This window comes from Rhinolophus sinicus, linkage group LG16 (assembly GCF_036562045.2).
Source record: "Rhinolophus sinicus isolate RSC01 linkage group LG16, ASM3656204v1, whole genome shotgun sequence".
Classification (NCBI taxonomy): domain Eukaryota; kingdom Metazoa; phylum Chordata; class Mammalia; order Chiroptera; family Rhinolophidae; genus Rhinolophus; species Rhinolophus sinicus.
Window position 1 is genome coordinate 15400913 of NC_133765.1, and position 21532 is coordinate 15422444.

The following is a 21532-nucleotide window of genomic DNA, read 5'->3' on the forward strand; positions in this document are numbered from 1 at the left end:
ATTGCCACCTCCCCTCACATGTGTGACCCAGGTCTCAGCTGTGCACCCAGCGCCATGAGGCTCAGTTGAGACTACCCTGCTACAACCAAGGCTCACTGAAGGCTGACCTGCTCCCTCCCCCCAGCTCCTATGTGCTGCCCTCCAGGGAAGAAGGCCCCAGCACTCCACCTCGGGCAACCAGGTTTAGTCCATCTGTGCACAAGGCCTGGTGGCCACCGCACGCAGGTGTGTCTGGGACCCTTGCACAGGGGGCTGCGTGCCCATGGCTGTGTATGTGCTGTGCTGTTTGTCCCTTATTCCCTGCTGACCAGAGGACCTGGTCTGCATCTCGCCCACCAAACACGCCCCACCGCCAGTGGTAGCCACGACCTCTCCCAGCAGGAGTTCAGTTCGTTCTTCTGGCTGTGCTGACCTCACTGCCCCTCCTCTAGATCACAGTGACAATTTTATTTTGTGACAGGTGCTAGGGAAATGAAGAGCAGCTTCTGGGACCTCCACTGGCCTCTTGTGCTCTTTGAGCCTCAGTTTCCCCAGTTGTCGCAGTGGACTGAACTCTGCAGTGTCCTTTCACTTCGAGGTGCACCAATGCCCCTTGACAGTCCCTGGTCCAGTCGGTACTGTGGCCAAGCCTGGCACGGACCCTTCCTCCTGGGCTCTGTCCTTGCTGCTGGCTCCACCCTGCAGAGCTGGCCCTTCAAGGGTGCTGTCACTAAGCATTGTGCTGTCACTAAGCTCGGTCCTAGATTGGTGTAGGGCTGAGCGAGCCAGCAGAGGCAGCCTCGCTCGGCAGGCTGGTGTGGATTGGGCCGGAAGGAAGCCCCAAGCAGCAGTGGGCACCGTGCTGTACACCGAGCACCCTGCAGTGTGGCTGCGTGGCCTGCACCCTACCTGCTGCCGTGTGGCTGGGTCTGCGCTCTGCATATTCCCCCTGCTGCTTTTTGCCCATGAAAAACAAACACACTGGGCAGCCAGGGAGCAAGCGGTGAGGAAAAGCGCTGGCTCGTCATTACAACTGCCAAGCCCCCACCGCCCCCACCCGCTACCCTGGGGCCTTCAGGGGCAGCGCTGGACTGGGGCCCAGGCAGGCCTGACCCTCCCGGCACACTGGGCCTGGGAAGCCCGGGCCCCTGCCCTCAACCTCTCTCTGGATCTGGCGTCAGGCACATGGGCCACGTCCAGGCACAGAATTGCAACCAGGCTGTACTCGGTTTTCACTCTGCCATGAAGGTAGACACCACCCTCGTTCCAGCCAGCGTGGCTGTGAGTGGAGGCCAGACCACGGGTCTGTCGGCCTGTGTCACCCCTGTGCCTGCCTATGTGTCCCAGGCACCTGGTTGCTCTGGAGCAGCACCTTATTCCGTGCCCGCTGGAGAACTGTCTCTGCCACATCAGCTGTGCAGCTATAGCTATAGATGGGTCCCCCACCTCTCCGGGCTCCAGTGTTCTTTTCAGTGAGATGGGCTTGGGCTGGCCCCATGAGATTGGGGTGAGCTGGCATGTGCTGTGGGCAGCAGAGGGTCTGGGAGATCTGAGCGCTTGTCATACCAGCTCTTCTGGCCCTTCCCTTCCCAGCGGGCTCTGGGATGCCCGTAGTCCGTGGTTCTGCTGGGCCTGCCATGAAGCAGGGGAAGAGCCCCACACCCCATAGGGAGGGAGCCGGCTGCTTCTGGCCAGCCTCAGATTAATGGCTTTTAATTTAGAATTTAATCAATGCAGCTTCTCTCTGGAGAGCTGAATGCTCCAGTCTGGGAGTGAGTCGTACGATTTGTGAGTGGGGCAGACGGGGACTCTGATGGCCTCTCCCAGGCCTCCACCCTGGCCCCACCCTGACCTTGCTCTGCTTTGCCTGCAGCCAGCAGGCGTCCTGGTCATGGAGGACTGCAACGTGCACTCGGCTGCCAGCATCTTGGCCTCGGTGAAGGAGCAGGAGGCCCGCTTCCAGCGGCTGACACGGGCGCTGGAGCAGGAGCGGCGCCATGTTGCCCTGCAGCTGGAGCGTGCCCAGCAGCCTGGTGTGGGCAGTGGTGGTGTGGGCAGTGGGCAGCCCCTGCCAATGGCCTGGCAACAGCTGGTCTTGCAGGTAACAGCCCAGAGACTCAGGAAGGATAAAACAGCCAAGTGGGAAAACAGTCAAGGGGCCCTGGTGGGCCATAAGCCAGCATGCATTGGCTTATTGCAAGACCTCCTGGGGCCTCTGGGGAGGGGAGGAAAGTGGGATTCCCAAGGGGCTAGAAGTCCCATTTGGGTGTGCTGGGCACCACATGATGAATGGGCAGGACACAGACTGACTCTCAAAACAGCACCCTTCACTTGAGTGGGCCCCCACGGTCCAGGCAGCTGGCAGGGTGTGTTCTGGGCAGCTAAATGGTCAGCGTGGTGACACTGAGGGTTTTGCCAGCCCTGGAGCCTCCGAGCCATGGTATTCTTCACAGCATGCATCAGTGGGTCAGCCCCAGGGGAAGGCTTGAGTAAGGCCCGGGACCTGCCTGCAGCTCAGAGGGTGACCTGGGAGCTCAGTTTCCCACTGGCTATTGCCCTCAGACTGGTCTCAGGTCCCTGCAAAGCCCCAGGAGGTGTGGAGCCCTGTCTGCTCGGTGGCCAAGCCCTGAGAATTCTAAAGTCAGGGTGCGTCCTCAGGAGTCAGACTGTCTGGACTCCTCTCACCACCCACTGTGCCCCCAGTGCCTAACCTGCAGAGGAGCGACAAAAGCACCTGACTCAAGGGGTGGTAAGAACAGGGTGAGAAAATGCGGGAAGCCTGGAGTTTGGCATGATTATTTTGAAAGTTCCTGTTATTGACTGAGGCACAGGGTAGGAGACAGGCATGGTGGAGCTATCCCAAGAGCTGGGGGGCCGGGGAGGAGGGCCCCTGGGTAGGGGTCCATCCCACTGTGGCCTGTCCTCACCACCAGGCTCAGAGGTTTGGGGGAGGAGGCCTGCTGAGTCCCCTAGGCTCCTCACAGTGACCCTAGAGGGCCCTCCTGGCTCCACTCCCTGGGCAGGGCAGCAGTGTTGCTCTCCTAAATAGGGCAGCTGCTGTGTGTGTCCCCCAGCACATGCACGCCTTCCTTTCTCTGGTCCTGCTGAGCCCTCCAACGGTGAGGCTTGTACCCCCGAACTTGAGGTGGGACAGAACAGCCAGGCTGGGCCACATGGGGACAACAGCAGCCAGGGACCCGAGGTCACCCCTCAGGCGCCAGGCACTCTTATCCAGCCCTCCCAGCCGGAAAGGGCTCAGACCTCCAGTCCAGAGGGCACCGCCAAGTGTCGATGCTCCCAAGGGAAGATGTTCCCATGGCCTGAAGCTGCCCTGGCCTCCTGAGGTCTGTGGAAGGAAGACCTTAGGCCACCACCCCTCTCAACCCCCGTCCCTCCCCACCCATGGCCTTCCTAGCCTGCCCTCGCTTTTCTGTCTCTTAGGAGGAGATGGTTTTTTCGGGCTGAGTTGGGAGACAGTGTGTGTTCCCAGGGTGGTGGCTGGACTGGCAGGGCTGATTCGGAACGTTGGGGGAGTTGGGGCCACATCTGGTTGAACTGGCCAGCCTCAGGCTGGGGCACTAGCAGCTGGTAGAATTTGGGAGAAGACAGAAACGACCCAAATGTAAGCATCCAGGCCAAGTTCTCTTAGGGCAGTGGTCCAGTCCTCCTGCTTCTGCCCCAGATGGCTCCACCTAGAGCTGCCATGGATAGAAGATACAAGAGGCCAGTGGTCAGGGCAACACTCCTGTGCAGGTGGTAAACTGAGACCCAGAGGGACATGCAGTGGACACCCAGAGTGCTTGAGGATGCTGGCTGCACGGCCTATGTACGTGGCATGTTGTGAAAGAAAAGTGGCCCCAGAGTGGCTCAGTTTTCTGAGTGGGGTCTGTGGAGAAACAGGTAGGAGGCAGGCCAGGCTCAGACCCTTCTCTCTGGCCCGACCTCGTGAACCTCCCTGGGCTGGCCCCAGCTCTGTTCATCTCAGAGCCTAGTTACCTTGTTCATGATGCAAGAGCCATTGGCTTGTGTTTGTGGGGTATGACCCAAGAGGTGGCCCAGTCCAGCCCTTCCCTTGTCTGTTTCCCTGCAGCAGAGCCTGGGTGTGGCTGTACCTTCCCTCCCCAGGGTGTGGCTGTACCTTCACACCAGGCTGCTGAGAGTGGGGGTGTACAGCCTGGTAGGAGAAGCCCTGATTAACTGGCCACTCTGAATACCTATACCACCACTTCCCAGTAGATCAAAGGCATGGAAAAGAGAGAGTCTGAGGCCAGCTGGCCTCACAAGAGTTCACCCAGGGTCACCCAACAGTCCCCCCCACCCTTTGATCTGCTCTGACACTCCTCAGAGGGTGGAGGGACCTTTGTGTCTTGCAAGAGAAAACCCAAGACAAAATGGGGCAGTGCAGGTCTGTTTGCCAGGTCCCAGTTGAACTCTGTGGGGACACTTACTTGGGAGGTCTTGCCGGAGGGTGGGGGGTGGGTGAGTAAGGGCCCCCTGAGGCAGGATGGATCTGAGAGACCTTGCCGCGCTGTCATTGAGGTAACTACTGTCGCATCGGGCCCCCATTTCACAGCAAGGGGAAACTGAGTCGTAACTAAGATCAGCAGCTTGTGGCATTAGGGTGGTCTCGCACTCTGTCCATGACCGCAATGGCTTTTGCACTGCCAGAACTGTTTCTCCAACTGTACAGGGGCAGGGAACTCTTTTATTGGGGGCAAACCGAGAACCGGGAATTGGGACTCGGATAAAGTCACTCGGCGGGAAAAATGTCACCCCCGCGGAAGGAGGGGTTAAAGAGAAGGAGCCCAGGCCAGCAGCAGGGGAAGTCTGGGCGACCCCGGCCAACCCTGGCTGCTGCGCTACGCCCCGCCCCGCCCACCGGCCCCCGCCCCGCCCCGCCTGGGCGCGGCCCCGCCCGATTGGCTGCTCTTCTTGATCGCCGCCAGATCCGCCCCCGCGGGGAGCTAGTCCGCGGAGCCCCATCCTGAGCGGCCGAGGCGACCGAGCCTAGCCAGGTCCAGCAGCCGCCGCCGCCCACTCCAGCCCGCGCCCTCCGAGCCGGCCCGATGCCGGCCGAACTCAGACAGGTTGGAGAGAACTTGGTCCCGGGCGAGTGGGTCCTGTCCCGGGGCCAGCGGCGAAGGGCGGGGAGCTGGCCTTCCGGGGAGGACCCGCTTTTGTTTCGCGGAGCCGCGGACCGGAGGCGGCTATTGTCTGTGCTCCCGGCCGGCGCGTTGGGCCCGGGCCGGGCGGGGCGGCGGAGGGAGCGCGCTGCCAGGGGCTGTGCACGGGGCGGGGCCGCGGGGGTCTCTTAGAGCCGGGCGTGGGGGCCCCGGGCGGTGCAACCCTGCGCGGGGAGCGGGGCGGGACCCGGTGGGCGCACCCCCGGCCAGAGCCCAGGACAGGTGCCAGCGACAGGGGCGGGAGGCGAGGGCTTTCCGGAGCAGCCCCCTCTGTGCAGGAGGGAGTCCGAGTCAGGAGAGGGTAAGCCCGGCTAGGCCTCCCGGTCCCGGAGCTCTCTGGGCCTCCCCTCGCCTCCAAAGCCCCAGCGCGGGTTCCGACTCTGGGGACCTGCGAAGGAGCTTTAATGGAAGCCCTGTCTGCCGCGGCAGTGCACGTGAAGGGAGGGGTGGAGGACGGCCCTGCCCACGTGCGGAGGCGGGGGAGGGGAGGGGGTCTCCGAGGAAATCCCGGGCAGTCAGCCTTCCAGTACTGGGGGTGGGTGGGGGGTGGCATGTGGGCAGTCTGCACTCTTGCCCAGAGGGGGCGGGGGCCTGTTACATGCTCGGAAACAGGCTGAGCAACCGCCTCGCACCCCTTGTGCTGCGAGGTAGGTCTTCCGTACACCTGCCACCTCCGACAGGACAGCCGGGTCTCTGCCGGCTGCGCATCCATGGTGTGGCCCCCAGGGTCTGGCCACTGACTACACCAGAGAGGGAGGGGTCATTGGGGGAGTTGGAGGGATTTGGGCCAGTGTGGCTGATGGAGGTGGGCTGGGCTTAGGTAAGTTAGGGTGGGTGACAGCTAGCTCTGCTTTCTGTCCCCCACAAGCTGCTTCCCTAGTCTGCTGTGTCCCCACTGCCTCTTGGCCTCTCAGCCACTCAGTGTGATGCTGTGCCCTGGCAGGTGGTGCTGTGCCCTGGCAGGTGGACTGCAGCTGTGGAGGGGTGAGCTCCAGTCTTCCAGGGCTGGGCAGAGGCCATGGGCACCAAGGGAGAGGGTGTCTGGTGGCCAAGAGCTTGCTTCCCCTGATGGGAGATGCCAGCCTGGCTTGTCCTTGAGTCTATCTGGGATGGCCTTGCTGGTGGGAGTGGGCTGTCACTCTTCCACCTCTCCATTCCTTCATCCAGCAGCAGCCATCTTGTGCCCTCTAGGGGGGCTGACCCTGGGGTTATGGGAGCCAGATGTGGGGTCTCACCTTAACCCATCCCCTATCTTTGCCAGTAGGGCCATGGACAGGGTGGAGCTTCTGCCCTGAGGTTTGTTCTTCATGATACAGGCCATGGGTGCTCATCTGTGAAGCGCAGGCAGCGCACGTAGATCTATGACTCCGGGACCCCAGTCCAGCCTGCCACCCCCATTATGACTTGGTTTGTTTCCTCCATCCACTCTCTGTGCCACATATACCCCAGAGACTAGTGTGGGCTTTTGCCCAGGTGGCAGGCCCACTATGCGTTGTCCCACATCTGGCCACAAAGGTGGTCTGACACTATCCCAGCTGCCACGCAGCTTTTACACCTGGGTCCTTCCTGTTTCCATATGAAGAAGCTGAGCCTTGGGTGTGTGACGGGGCCCAGGGCCCTCTTGCTGTGCCCAGCTCTGTGCCTCTGGGGACTGCCTCTTGAAAGCAGTGTTGAATGGTTAGATCCACATTTCTGGGGTACTGGCACTCCAGCCCCACTCGGAGCCCTGGGCCAGGCCCCTCCCATAAGTTCGAAGGAGTTCATAGGAAACCCCAGGCCTAGCCAGCAGCCTCTCTTTGGGCCAATCCCATGGGCCATGGATCAGGTGGACATTCGATGGGAATATCACGGGACGGATTTGGGCCCTGGGGTGATGGGAGGCTGGGCATTGGTCCCAATGAGAGCAGTAAGGATAAGCCAGGGTCAGGGAAGGAGTGACAAGAGAGTTGACAGGAGTTGGCAGGATTTGGGAAGTGGGGGAGCGCTGTGGGTGATGTGTCCAGCCTGGTGCCCATGTCTGGGGCATCGGGGAGGACCTAAGGCTGCAGGACCAGGAGTTCTTGAGAGTGGGCCAGTCTGGATAGGTGGACATGGGGCCCTAGAGCAGGGCCTCTAGGGCAGATGAGGACCCAGCCACCCTGCTCAGCCACCTCTGTTGGGTGCCGACTGTGTGCTGGTCATCAGCCCGTGATCCCACATCCCCACCCTGAAGATGTTGTAGAGGCCCAAGCCAAGGGTTGGCCTAGGGCCTTTCCCTCCCCTAGGCCTTGGCTCCCCCATCTGCTGCCAGCTCTGAGCCCCCCATGGTGGACACCTGGGTGTTGGTTGAGGGCGTCTGGACCCACGGTAGAGGGCAGGGAGCTGATAGGGATGTGTGCATATGTGCAAGTGCCTCTGGGAGCGGTGGGCACTGTGCGCTGGTTCTGTTAGGAGAGCATGCAGATGGATATGCTCAGGCCTGTGGGCCAGGCTGGGTACTCATGCACACATGTGCCCCTGTCAGAGGGGCCATGTACATGCACGTGTCCGCTCAGGTCCCTGTCTGCATGTGTGTGCCCAGGCGTTTTTAATGGGGGCCAGGCCTTCCCATGATCACTGGCTGACTCACTCTCCTGCCTGCTTGCCTGCCTGCCTGGGTGAAGTCATCCCCCATTTTTAGCTCCCTGAGGTCATTTGCCAGTGGGGGATCTTGGTGCCTTGGAATCCCGCTGCTGGGCTGCCCCGGCTGAGTGTTGGTGGGTGATGCTGCAGGGTTTCCAGGCCTTGTTGGGGGTGCCTGGCTTTCCTGGACACCCCATCCCCTCATTCTTCTGACTCTGCACTATGTCAGACCCTCGCTGCATGCCAGAGTGAGAAAAATAAGCATTGGGGTCTGAGATGTATTCCCTTGACCCCCCAGCCAGAGAGTAGGGTTTTTCTCTGAGTGTTAATGCAAATGCATGCAAATCTACTCAGGGGCCATATCCCACTGGCAGTGTCCTGGGCAAGGTCCCAGTCCACTCATGTCAATCTTCCTCCTCCTCCCGCCCCTGCACTTGCAGCCACCAGTGTGACTCCTGAGGCCACTCCATACCTGGCCGCCCCAGGATCCAGCAGAGCTCAGTGCTTGCTACACATCTGCTCCTGCAGTTGCCAAATACAGATGGGACAGCTTGAGGTCCCAGCAGTGACAGGCTGTTCCAGCACCTTCTCCTGCACTAGAACTATCCTGGCTCCCCAGTGCCCTTGGAGAAGAGCCCAGGCCACCCTGCCTGGCAGCTCACCAGTGTGTCCCCACTCTGGGCCTAAGTTTACTTATCTTTCCCAGGGAACAGTGCTCTTCCTTCCTGGCCAGGTCTCCAACAGGCACTCCACCTCCATCCCAAGACTGAGAAGGTGACAGCCAAGGCTGTGGCCCACGAGGGGTGAGGTGTGGCTAAAAGGCTTTGCAAAACTGCCCTCTGTATGGATGCTTGAAATTCCCCCGTTAGCAGTTTGTGAAGTTCTGGGTAGATCTTCTCCCCTCTGTCAGGCCTTAGTTTCCCTTTTATAAAATCACGTGTTGTCCCTTGCTTGGGGGGAGTGGGAGTGTGCCTCCTATGGCTTCTTTTCTGTGTCACCAGAGCCCTGGGGATGCACCTGTCTTAACATGTTGGTGCAGGCCCCTCCCTGGACCCCTGAAGAGGTTGCAGGGGCCCAGAACCTCAACATTATGAGCAGTTGGGAGGATCAAGCATTTCTTCAGGACAGGACCCCAACCTGGGGAGATGTCATATGCTGAGGACCTCGGGAGGCAGGCCCTGAGGCAGCTCTGGCCACCTTGTACTGCATATTTCCGAGGACGAGGGACAAGAGCAGAGTAGGGCCATGACTCCAGGCAGATGTGGGTGGGAGCTGCTGGCCTTCCCTGGGCCTCAGCTCTGTGTGCAGCCTCAGGGGCCTGGGGCCCAGAAGGGACCCATCCTGCAAGGCATGGGGCCTGGGCCTCAGAGCAAAGCCTGTCCTCCTGCTGACCCAGCCCTGGCTGTCCAGGAATGTGCTCCTCACTGCCTGACCCCCACAGCTTGGGTTTCAGCCCCTATCCATCCTGGCCAGATGCTGATCCTGGGACACTGGCGCTGTGTGGGGGACCCATGTAGTCAGAAGCCCAGGAGTAGACTCTCAGTCCCTGTGACACTCAGTACAGCAGGGGTCTGTCGCATTTGAGCCTCAGTTTCTCCACTGGCAAGTCTGGCCCGTAAGCTTGTGGGCCCGTAAGCATGTGGGCCTTAGAAGGGCCTCTGCTCCAGCTGTCTTCGCTGGAATTCCACCATGGTCATCCCCTATAGGGATGATGGCGGGGGCGAGGTGGGGAGCACAGGTTGAGAATGAGGCAAGTATCCAGGAGCTGAAGGCTGAGATTGGGAAGACATGGGGGAGGGTGCCCAGGGAGGGGACTCCGGTGTTGTCAAGGGCAAGCCAGGCCTCCTTGACCTGAACCCATTCTCTCTAGGCTGACATGACACCCAGGGTTTTGGTGGGGGGTACCGAGTGAGGTAGGGACAGGCCTTACCCACTCAATACCCTAAAAGTGTCTGGGCTGGAAGGCGTAAGGGTATTTTGGTGCTCTGAGTACACAGGGCATTCTGGAAGCTGGGTATTTCTGTACTGCGAGGGCGTTTAGCTGGCCTTGGGGACAGCAGGAGCCTGCATGTAGTCACAGGAAGTCGGGGAGCAGTACTGAAGCTGCCACTGCAAGGCCTCTGCACTCCAGGTTTCTGGGGTGGGGCAGGGAGAGGCCCGGGACACCTGGAGGGCCCAGCCAGGGGTGGAAAGCGACGGGAAGAGAGCATCCTGCGGCTCCCACCTGGCCTCCTTGGTCTTCCAAGAGCCTGCGGCAGTCGGGCCTTCCAGCTCAGACAGGGCTGCCCAAGACTGCCTCACTGGGGTCTGGGACTTGATTTTATTTACCAGCTCAGCCCCAGGAGGTCCTGGGATGGAGGGCCAGCCCCCGAGGCCCTCTTTGGGATGGGGCAACAGGGCAGAATCAGCCCAGAGGCAGGAACACGTATCACCAGCTGGGGCTGAGACAGGCCCTAGGGCGGTGGGTTCCGGGGGCAGGGACGAAGGCATTCCTGGCATCCAGGCCAGTAGGAGCATCTTCACTCCAGGGTGGGTGAGCACTCGGTTCTCCCACTAACACCCACCCACTGCCCCCTTGCCAGGAGCAGAGCCCCGGTAGCCAGGTCTCCCTGGCCACGATGCCGGAGGCACCTGAGGTGCTGGAGGAGACAGTGACGGTGGAGGAGGACCCTGGCACACCCACCTCCCATGTGTCCATTGTTACATCAGAAGATGGCACTACACGGCGTACAGAGACCAAGGTATGGCTGGGCCCAGGTGATGGGCAAGTGGGCTGTGCAGCCATAGTTGTCCCATCTGTAGAGTGGGCGCATGGCTAAGCCTCCCTGGCACCACTCTTTCGGGTGGAAGACTGAGGCCACTCTGGCCCTGCCGGGTTGTGTCCAGGTTTCTCAGGCTGCCCAGCCCATTGGCTACCCACTTACTCACCAGGTCACCAAGATGGTCAAGACGGTGACTACACGAACAGTGCGCCAGGTGCCCATGGGCCCAGATGGCCTCCCCCTCCTGGATGGTGGCCCCCCGCTAGGGCCCTTCGCTGATGGCCCCCTGGACCGGCACTTCCTGCTGCGTGGAGGCGGCCCGGTGGCCACGCTCTCCCGCACCTACCTCAACAGTGGGGGAGGCTTTCCTGACAGCCCCGAGCCCCGTGATGTCCCCAGCTATGGCAGCCTGTCCCGTGGGTTGGGTGTGCGACCCCCACGTGGTGGCCCCCTTGGCCCAAGCCCCGGCGATGGCTGCTTCACATTGCCTGGCCGCCGTGAGGCCTTCCCTGATGGCCGTGAGCCTGTGCCACCGGCCAGCCGCTCCCAGCCCGAGCATTTCCAGGCAGAGCCGTATGGCCTGGAGGACGACACACGCAGCCTGGCTGCTGATGACGGGGGTGGTCCGGAGCTGGAGCCTGACTATGGCACGGCCACGAGGAGGAGGCCTGACTGTGGGCGGGGCCTTCGCACTAGGTGAGCACCCTGTGCCCTGCCACCGCCTCCAGAGCGTTTGCCTTCCACTCCCCCACCACAGCATACCCCACAGGTAGTCTAGCTGCCGGGGCTAAGTTAGTCACACGCATGTCAATTTGAATTGGCCTCCACTTTTCCCAACGACAGCAGCAAGGGCAGCTTCTGGGATGGTGGGAGTTGTACTGGGCACCCTCCCTGCCAATCTGGGGCATGAAAGAAGCTGGTGACAGTGCGCCACACCTGCTGCCCCTGCTCTAGGCAGATGACCTGGAAGACATGAGCCCAAGGGGCTCAAGCTGTTTCTTTGAGCTTAAGGCCCCAGCCTCTCCCCCGGCCTCCATTTCCCCCATGCACAGTAGCAACCAGAACCTAGATCCCCTGGCCCTTCCCAGTGTTGCCTCTGGTTCTGTCCCCTCTGCTCTCAGTTTCTCTAGCTATAGAGTGGGAACGTGACCACAGCTTGAGTCTGGCTTATGCTGCATGACAGTGGCCAAGACACCTGACCCCTCTTAGCCTCACCCCGTCCCCTGGGAAGTGGGTTTAATGGTGACAACCTACAAGGACATCTTGTGCCCTGGGGGACTGGTGGTCTGAATGCCCCTCAGATGGTCCTGCCAGGATGACCATGTGCAGGGAGGATCGCCTCCTCCCCCCACATCCTGGCACCAGCCAGAGATGGGCCTCATGGGAAGGTGGGCCCCCCCAGTCATGGACAGATGTTTCATAAAAATGCATTTAGCTCAGAATCAGCAGCTACTGCATGGTGATGGGAGTGAGTGAGCTCCCGTCTGGGAGGGATGCAAGCTCTGATGACCATTGGCTAGGGTTTGGCTCTGTCATTGGTTCTGAGCAGTTGTTGCTGGGCTTGGGTGTGACTCTCAGCACCCACGTGGTCCGTGGGGCCAAGTACCAATGCTCTAGGCCCAGCCCCACCCTCTGTAGGTTCACAGTCCCCTGGAGAAAGTGTGATGGGGCAGCTCAAGGGCAGGGCCAGTAGCCGCTGAGAAGACGTTCACGTGCCCTGCTCACCCACACAGGGCCTATGAGGATGTGGCAGCTGATGGTGGTGAGCTGATGGAGGAGCGGCCCCCTTTCCCAGCCACGACAGCACCCCTGGCCCAGCCAGAACGGGGCAGCCTGGGCAGCCTGGACCGGGTGGTGCGGCGCTCACCCTCGGTTGACAGCGCCCGCAAGGAGCCTCGCTGGCGGGACCCCGAGCTGCCCGAGGTCCTGGCCATGTTGCGGCACCCCGTGGACCCTGTGAAAGCTAATGCAGCTGCCTACCTGCAGCACCTGTGCTTTGAGAATGAGGGTGTCAAGCGGCGTGTACGGCAGCTGCGGGGGCTTCCGCTACTCGTGGCTCTGCTGGACCACCCAAGGGCGGAGGTTCGACGCAGGGCCTGTGGGGCTCTGCGCAATCTCTCCTACGGTCGGGACACCGACAACAAGGCCGCCATTCGGGACTGTGGTGGCGTGCCCGCCCTGGTGCGTCTGCTGCGGGCCGCCCGGGACAACGAAGTCCGAGAGCTCGTCACGGGTGAGTGGCACCTGGCTGCCCTGCATCTTCCAGGAAGAGACAAGAGCAAGGCTTGGCCAGGGGAAGCACCCCATTTAGTCAGGAGTCCTAGCTACTGGGGGCAGGCATCAGGCTCAGATGCTGTGAAAGGTCCTCAATCTCCACTTCTGGACTTTGTTGCCACTGGTGGCCCTGGCACTGGGCTCCTTAGGGAGACCCCCCTCCTCACCTGGTCCCATATCCCCATGACAACTCTGAGTCCAGCCTCTCTGGTCCCACCCCTAATAGGGCAGTGGTGGGGATTGTGCCTTGTGGGACCTGAGTGGCCAGGCAGGGTCACATGACCACCTCTCACTGTGGCCCTATGGCCCCAGGAGTGGTAGTCCCACCCACCCATGTGGTTGGGAAGGGGTGGAAAAGAGATAGCACCTGCTGTGTCCAGCCCCAGGCTCCCTGCCAGCCCTTGCTCTGTGTCCCAGCCCCTCTTGGTTCCTCCCCAGCTTTGAGCCACTACTGGATGCCCAAGACCTCTCACGGCTTTTGTCACTTCTGGTCTGAGCTGGGGTATGACAGAGGGTGGGTCAGGTCCTAAGCAGCGTCACATGGGAGGTAGGGAGGCAGTGCCTGTGGTCAGCACTGGCTGGTCGATGGTGCCCTGCAGGCACACTCTGGAACCTGTCATCCTACGAGCCCCTGAAGATGGTCATCATTGACCATGGCCTACAGACACTGACCCACGAGGTCATTGTACCCCACTCGGGCTGGGAGCGAGAGCCCAATGAGGATTCCAAGCCACGGGACGCCGAGTGGACTACTGTCTTCAAGAACACATCAGGCTGCTTGAGGTGGGGGCGGGGCTGGGCTTGGGCACCCCCGAGCAGTCTCCCAGGGCTATTCTTGGTCAAGGAGGCGGGAGCCAGGCACCAGAGCCTATGTGCAAACAGCTGTCCTGGAGCTAGCCATGTCCTTGTATCTCAGATAACATGGAACTCAACTAGTTGCCTAAATCTTAGGGCTTCAGAGCCATGTCACAATTCCTGCCCAAGTCCTGTGAATGAGACCTGATGGGGCTGTACTCACCCCCAATGGCTGTCTCTGAACAAGGTCTGCCACCCTGTTGTGTGGTACCCATGGCTGCAGCCCTGCCCAGCTTTCACTCACTCTCCTATCACTGTGACAACCAGGAGTTGGGAGCCAGGACCTTCATCTCCAGTATGCCTTAGAGGCCTCATCCCACCTCTTTATGACATCTGCCCCCCCCCCCACCTTAGGAGGCACTGCAGAGACTCCACAGGCAGTCCTTAGTCCCCATTGCCCTGACTGTCCAATAAGACCCCCCCCTCCCATGGCTTTACAGAGTCCTGACCTCAGGAAAAGCAGAGCCCAGAGCTTCCACTGGGGCACCGGGAGCCCACAATTTCCCGTGTACCAATTCAAGCCTCTGGGCCTACCTCTGTCTCTTTCCAGTTCAGCTGGGAGTCAGGAAATGCCCTCTCCCCCAGGAGATGCCAGGCTAGGGATCCTTCCCCAGGGTCTCAGCCGTCAGACCACCCCTGCCCCACCTTCACTGCTCCAGGATTGTATCATCTGCCAATAGCCCCAACAGGGCAGCATCAGGGCCCATTTTACAGATGAAGACAAGATCCCAGGGCCAGGCAGGGGTCAGGGGAGTTCCCATTGGAGCCAGGGGTCATGGTGCTTGCTCTTGGCCACCCAGGAACGTGAGCTCGGATGGTGCAGAGGCCCGGCGGCGACTCCGGGAGTGTGAAGGGCTGGTGGACGCACTCTTGCACGCCTTGCAGTCAGCAGTGGGCAGGAAGGACACAGACAACAAGGTGGGTGGGGGGCGGACAGGGCAGTCTCAGCAGGTCCCAGGATGGCCAGTCTCTTAGTCTCACAGCTTCCTACAGAGGGTCGTGGAGGCAAACCAGGAACGGGGACCAGGGGCTTGAACTGTCTGGGAGGCAGAGGGGAACAGGCACGCACATCTGGGGCAGCGTGGGTCACCTGATAGTGGCCATACTATGAAACAGGCCTGCCACAAAGCCCCAGGCAAGGTCCTACATGCAGTAGAGGTTTTACCCTTTTCCTACCATGGCCCCTCCCTGAGGCTTCACCTATGTGGTCCCCCAGCTCAGTCTTCCATATCTACAGCCCTGGTCCTCTTGGTACACTCTGGCTGTGGCAGTCTTCTCAGAGGGTCAGCATTCCCTGTACCCCCCGGCCATGCCCCACCAGCTCTCCTCTCCCCACAGTCGGTGGAAAACTGTGTATGCATCATGCGGAACCTGTCCTACCACGTGCACAGGGAGGTGCCTGGGGCTGACAGGTACCAGGAGGGTGAGCCTGGGCCCCCCGGCGGTGCTGCAGGCTCCCAGCGCCGGAGGCGGGATGATGCTGGCTGCTTCGGTGGCAAGAAAGCCAAAGGTGGGACTGGGGGACCACTTTAGGACCACTTCTCCCTGCTCCCTGGGCAGAAGGCTCTCCATACCCATGGCAGGCAGGGAAGCAGGGAGCCAAGGAAGGGGCACCATCCTGGGGTACCCTGCTGACAGGCCCTGCCTTTGTCCATCTGCACTGTGGGGCCCCCAGGGGAGGGCAGGAGGGAACCCATGTGGTGGTTCCCACCCAGGCCTGGATCCAGTCCCTCAGCTCCGAGAAGGGTTCTGTGGACCCAAGTTTGGAAAGCACTGAAGGTGGTGCTGCTTCCTGCACTGGCAGAGCACCTAGACAGAGAAGCCCTGAGGGCAGCACTGCACCCTGCCCGCACAACACCCTTGCCTCCAGGGTGCGGATTCCAACATTCCCCACCCAGCAACTGCCAGGTTGAGCCTGCATTTACTGCACCTACCTCACTCGCGTGGGCCTTTTCCGATCCCTGTCCCACTTGTGGACACTCAGCCCTCAGAAGTAATGGGATGAGATTCCATGTCCTATCTGCTCAACCCAGGGTGTGCAGTGGGAAGTTGAGGCCTCCTGGGAGGGTGTGGGGGTGCTGCCGCTCAGGCTCATCTCCTCTCTCCTGTGCTTCCTCCGGCTGCCTAGAGGAGTGGTTCCATCAAGGTGAGTCCCTGTTTGTCCTGCTGTCCAGCCCTGGTGTGTACAATGGGCACCAGGGAGCCACCCCTTCTCAATTGCTCAGGCAGTGGTCTCCATGACAACGTCAGGGCCTTCCAGCCTCAGGGCCCTGCCCCATTCCCAGTCCCTTCTCTGTGCAGCCATCTCCATGACAACGACAGGAATATATCTTGGACTGGTTTGGAAGACAAGGAGCTGTCCCTCTGTAACCTCAGACTTTGCTCCTCGGGCAGGGCTGGCCTTGGAGCTGGAGCGAAGCTAAGATGGGCAGGGCCTTGGGGTGTCCATCTCCAGGGGTGCCAGGGAGCAGAGTCTGCCCCTCTGATGGAATGGGGCCATGTGTGGCTCAGAGGCCACAGGAGATCAGGCAAGGTAGGGGCCCCATAGCATCTAAACTTAGCCCTGCTGCCCTCCAGAGGAGGAGAAACTCCCCCATCTGAGGTGGTGACACAGAGGTGAGCAGGTTGAGGCTGATAGGTGTTAGGTGGTACTGCTACAGTGGTTCGGCCTGTGAGTGTGGGTCTTTCCTGGCCAACAGCCTGGTACAGGGTCCAGGCCCCAGACAGGCAAGTTCCTCCATGGGTGCGACTCAGCCCTCGCCCTGCCCCTTGCAACCAGACACATGGCCTGTCCCTGTGAGCCCTCAGCTTCCCCGTCTGCACCTACCTGCCACCCAGCCAGGCTCCTGGATCCCTCAGTTCACACATTTGGCAGCCGCAAGGAGGCCATGGGGCAGGTGTGCAATGCAGCTCCTAGCACCTGATGGGAGATGAGTCCTGGGTGCTCAGGGCAGTGCTGGGACGTCTCCAGGGCTGGGCCCCACTGCCACCAATGCCCTCCCCTGGGCCAGTCTGCTGGCCTGAACTCAGAATGCCTCTGCTCCCCGGGCCTCGTGGTGCCTCGTCTTGGACATGGGGGTGCTTTTTGAGCTTTGGGCAGGAAAGTGCTGTGTCCAGCTCTCCTGACCCACACCTGCCCACCACAGGGTCTGCCTCACCTCCTGCTGCTCTTCTGTTCCAGGGAAGAAAGATGGTGAGATGGACCGGAACTTTGACACACTGGACCTGCCCAAGAGAACTGAGGCTGCCAAGGGTGAGTGGGTGGAGGTGGAGTCCAGGCTCTGGCCTGTCCAGGTAGTGAAGCTTTGTGCCACCAAGAAGGCCTTAAAGGACCTTGGGGATCCGATAAAACTGAGGCCCACGGTTGTGGGGTTCCCCGGAGGACTGTCTGCTCCTGGGCCCCTGTTGAGGGTATAGAATCAGGGTCAGTGCCAGAGGTCATTTTGAGCAGAATGGGGTGACAGGCCAGGCACTTGCTGGGTCACACAGCTTTGGAGTGAGGCCCTCAGTGAAGGGCAAGGACTGGCTGGCAGGGCCTCCAGTGTCAGCTGAGGGGCTTGGGTTTACTCTGAGGGGTTTGGGAGCCAGGAGGATGCAGTCAGATCCAGTACGGAGGCTGGGCCAGATCACCCTGACTCATGCAGGCCAGTGGTCTGACCTCCACATCACCTGTGTCTGTTGAAGACCTAATGTGTGCTGGCACTGTTCCGTGTAATGGGAATGCAGCCTGAGTGAGAGACGTCCCACCTGGTGAGCCCTAGGCCACAGTCCACCCTGTGAGCCCAGGTGCCACCAAGCAGGGTGGAAAGGACCAGCCACAGGAGGTCTGGGGTAGCATCACAGGATAAGGGACCAGCCTGGGCCAACACTAGGGGCAGCGGGAGAACAGGAAGCCCTGCCAGGCTGAAGTGGAGGGATCATGGGACATAAGGACTGGGGAGGGGGTGGTGACATGGGGCGGGAGGACAGGGGACAGGGAGATAATGTCCAGGAACAGGCAGAAGCCCTAGTATGGGGACAGCAGTCTTGGAAGCCTGCTCTGCCCTTCATCTCTGAAACATGGTTGCCAAGTGCTGCCAGGCCTGGGGCTCATGGAGCGTGGACCATGTTGCTAGGGGAATGACCCTGGTAACACAGCCTCTGTTACACACGGGAGAGAGCTGGCCTTGTTAGGGAAAGTGAGTCTTGTTGCTAGGCCCCATCTCCCAGTTGCACAGCCTCTGTCAGCTACCCAGGAGGGTGGGCCCTATTGCGAGGGAGTTTGAATCCTGTTGCTAGGGGAGTGGACCTGGTTACAAGGCCCCAGTTAGTAGTGGGAAGAGAAGTTCCTGTTGTGAGGGGAGCAACCTTGATTGCTGCCTTTTTCCCCACCCAAGGTCTCCTGGATGCTCCAGTTGCTAGGCAGGTCTAATCCCATTTCTTTGGCAGCAGGGTTAAGGAAAGACAACCTCGCCCAAACCCATTGCCTCCTTATGGAGTCTCTGTTTCTCTGTAAACAGGGAATGCTTTTCCTCTTGGGTGGCCATAACATTGATGTTAAACATCCCTGACTGCACGACATCCATCCCTGGGCCCCAGCTCATCCTTGCCCTGGGATGAGAGGGGAGGAAAGGGGTGATGGTAGAAGGTCTGGGTGACTGTGGGTTGCGGGTGTTGTGTGCACAGGCTTTGAGTTGCTGTACCAGCCCGAAGTGGTACGTCTCTACCTCTCTCTGCTCACGGAGAGCCGGAACTTCAACACCCTGGAGGCTGCTGCTGGTGCCTTACAGAACCTCAGCGCTGGCAACTGGATGGTGAGAGGCCAAGTCTGGCAGGGAGGAGACAGAGAGGGAATCCCAGGCGTCCCTGTTGGTGCCTGCCCCTGCCTTTGCCCATACTGGGGGGAGGGGAGGGGACACAGCGCCTCCCCACCGTCTGGGAGGTTTAAGAAACAAGGGCGGCAAGCAGTGCGCCCCCGGTGGTGGGTGGGTGGAGGGGAGCTTCTCTTGGAGGCGGAGTTGAGCTGCTGGGGTAGGGCTTCGTCAGAAGGACAACCCTGCTGGAGGGAGTGGTCAGGGCTCAGGTGGGAGAGTATCCGCAGTGCGCGGTGTGACACTGCATGCTGAGCGCACTCTGCCTCCTCCGCCAACACCGCCACAGTGGGCTACATACATTCGCGCCACTGTGCGCAAGGAGCGCGGTCTGCCGGTTCTAGTGGAGCTGCTGCAGTCCGAGACTGACAAGGTGGTACGTGCAGTCGCCATCGCCCTGCGCAACCTCTCGCTGGACCGGCGCAACAAGGACCTCATCGGTGAGGACGCAGGTGGGGCCGAGCCGGGATGTGAGTCGGGTGGGCAGCCTTGGAGGGCTTGGGTACGGGTGGTTCAGGGGTCCGGCCCACCCCGTCGCTCGGTCGCCGCTGCAAGAACTTCAGTCTCCCTGAACCTGTCTGAAGCTTAGCCCCCAGTGCACCGTTTCCCCCCACCCCAACCCCAATCCTCCCTGCAGGGGCGGGCAGATGCGTGCCCTAACACCCGCCCCCGCCCCTCAGGGAGCTACGCCATGGCGGAGCTAGTGCGCAACGTGCGCAATGCTCAAGCGCCAGCACGACCCGGGGCCCGTCTGGAGGAGGACACGGTGGTTGCGGTGCTCAACACCATCCATGAGATCGTGTCCGACAGTTTAGACAACGCGCGCTCGCTACTGCAGGCCCGCGGTGTGCCTGCTTTGGTGGCCCTGGGGGCCTCCAGGTGGGTGTGGGCGGGCCCAGGGGCGGGCCCGGGGTGGCTGGGAGCCAGCCAGAAACTGACCCCACCCTGGGCCTGGCCGCAGCCAATCGGTGCGCGAGGAGAAGGCCGCGTCCCACGTGCTGCAGACTGTGTGGAGCTACAAGGAGCTGCGTGGTGCCCTGCAGAAGGATGGTTGGACCAAGGCGCGCTTCCAGGTGCGGCCTGCGCGGCTTTCTCTCTCACTTTGCCAGGCTGGGTCTCCTGCTGGACCACCTCTGACCTCTGTCCCTGTGTGTTTTGTGCCATGCCCTCCTCCAGTCCGCTGCTGCTAATGCCAAGGGGCCCAAGGTAGCACTGAGTCCTGGAGGCTTCGATGACAGCACGCTGCCACTGGTGGACAAGAGCCTTGGTGAGTAAGGGATGGGGTTGGAGGGCATGGGAACCCATCCCTGAGGTTCAAGAGTGGCTCCTCCACCTGGGTGCATTGATGGCGACGAGGCAGGTAAGGGGTAGAGGAGGGAGGCAGGCGTTCTTACAGGAAAATGGCTCCAGGGTGGTCCCTTTTGCTGATTGCAGTCTCCTACAGCTTCTGTATCCAAGCTGGGGCGGGGCTTTGCCAGTGGGCAGTGGCTCAGCAGAAGGGTACAAAGATGTTAGTGACAAAGGGTCTCTGAGCCCTTGGGTTTATCTGCCCTGGTTCCCCCCCCCCCCCCCGCAACCAGCCAGCTGCTTGCTTGTGCCTTGCAGATGGTGAGAAGCCGGGCAGCCGGGATGTGATCCCCATGGAGGCTCTTGGCCCAGGTGAATGCAGGTGCAGGGCTGCTTGTTTCCTGTGGGGGGGGAAGGGAGTCTGAGATGGGCCAGGTGGTTTTGCTGAGGGAGGGAGGAAGGAAGGGAGGAGGGGGGAGGAGAGAGAGAGAGAGAGAGAGGTGCTGGGAAGGGTTTCCCAAGAGGTTGTGGTTAGAAAAGATTTGGTTTAGAGGTGCTCAGGGAGTAAGGGGCAAGGCAGCCAGGAAGAGGTCAGTGCCCGGCTAGGGTATCTGGTCTGCCAGCTGAGGAGATGCTGTAGGATCCTGAGCTGCCAGTGGGGAGCAAATGAATGGCTTCAAGGCCTGAACCACATGAGACCAAGGGCTGGTCAGAACTGGGTGGGGAGGGGCTATGAGAATCTGTGCCTGGTCTCCAGGATGGTGCTGGGGCAGGGCAGGTGGGGGCTCTCTCCAGGTGCACCCTGTCCCGGAAACCCCCTGTCTGGACTGAGAGGGAGGTTCTGCTCAGTGGTACCTGCCCCTCAGACTTCCCCTCGTGCCCCCACCCCACAGACGGATACTCCACAGTGGACCGGAGGGAACGGAGGGCTCGAGGCAGTGCATCCGCAGGGGAGACCTCTGAAAAGGAACTGTTGAAAGTGAGTGGCTGTGGGTAGGTGCCCAGAGAGGTGGCAGGACTAGGGGTTGCCTGGAGAGGGGCCCAGGCAAGATGCTGAGTTTGGTCTGGGTCTTGGGGCCTCCCTGGGGTGGGGAGTGGCCCTCCCTGTCAGAAATTTCATGTCAGAGTCAGTCTGTGGGTGCAGCTGGTTCAAAGCTGAGCATCTACTAGGAGAAAGGGGACATGTGACAGAGCACTGCCTAGCACAGTGCGCAGGGCCAGGGGAGTCTGAGCAAGTGTGTCTGGACCCTTCTCTGCATGTGTGTGCGTGAGTGAGGTCCCACTATGGTCTTGTCTCCAGGGCAGCACCTGCCACCTGCTCTGTGCCAATCCACTCACTGGCTTTGGGCACAGGCCTCCGTGCATCCACGAGTCATTCTGCATCTGTGCGAGCCACACTAGCTTGGCTCCCCGCCCCCTCAGCACTCCCCTCTGAGCACCAGCATCAGCCCTGCCCTTCTGACCAGGCCAGCCCCCACTGTCAGCTCTGACTAACCTGCTCTGTTCTGCCCCTAACGCCCTCCTGCCTTCCTGCCCACCGCCTGTCTGCTACAGCCCGACCCCAGCAGGAAGGCTCCTCCTCCAGGGCCCAGCCGGCCCGCAGTCAGGCTGGTGGACGCCGTGGGGGACACTAAGCCTCAGCCCGTTGACTCCTGGGTCTAGCTTGCATGCCTGGTACGTTCTCTCCTCTGGTTGTTCGTCCAACTGTTTTCTGTTCTTCGGGCAGGGGCTTCTCATGAAT

The 21532-nt window shown here is 60.9% G+C and overlaps 1 protein-coding gene and 1 long non-coding RNA gene across 9 annotated transcripts in view; one reads left to right on the top strand and one right to left on the bottom strand.

Moving 5' to 3' along the window:
• ARVCF (ARVCF delta catenin family member) overlaps nt 1-21532 on the top strand; it is a 58437-nt gene that overhangs the window by 35665 nt on the left and 1240 nt on the right. Inside the window, exons 3-19 of one of the 8 annotated variants that reach the window (XM_019755874.2) lie at nt 1853-2080; nt 10346-10504; nt 10695-11221; nt 12259-12758; nt 13399-13582; nt 14455-14572; nt 14993-15164; nt 15783-15800; nt 16836-16907; nt 18320-18447; nt 18794-18944; nt 19185-19383; nt 19466-19577; nt 19681-19771; nt 20110-20163; nt 20685-20770; nt 21346-21465. In XM_019755874.2, the coding sequence (XP_019611433.2) occupies nt 1871-2080; nt 10346-10504; nt 10695-11221; nt 12259-12758; nt 13399-13582; nt 14455-14572; nt 14993-15164; nt 15783-15800; nt 16836-16907; nt 18320-18447; nt 18794-18944; nt 19185-19383; nt 19466-19577; nt 19681-19771; nt 20110-20163; nt 20685-20770; nt 21346-21453 (2889 nt within the window). In that variant the 5' untranslated portion in view covers nt 1853-1870 and the 3' untranslated portion in view covers nt 21454-21465. Of the gene's footprint in view, nt 1-1852; nt 2081-4908; nt 5067-10345; nt 10505-10694; nt 11222-12258; nt 12759-13398; nt 13583-14454; nt 14573-14992; nt 15165-15782; nt 15801-16835; nt 16908-18319; nt 18448-18793; nt 18945-19184; nt 19384-19465; nt 19578-19680; nt 19772-20109; nt 20164-20684; nt 20771-21345; nt 21466-21532 lie in introns of those variants that run through there. The other 7 variants (XM_019755879.2, XM_019755881.2, XM_074321828.1 and 4 more) reach the window with 7 other exon arrangements.
• On the bottom strand, nt 14539-16651 carry LOC141569273 (uncharacterized). Its single transcript, XR_012492775.1, has 3 exons — nt 16482-16651; nt 15589-15778; nt 14539-14641 (listed from the first exon to the last, which is right to left on the bottom strand). It is a non-coding gene; the product is annotated as an uncharacterized LOC141569273 (long non-coding RNA).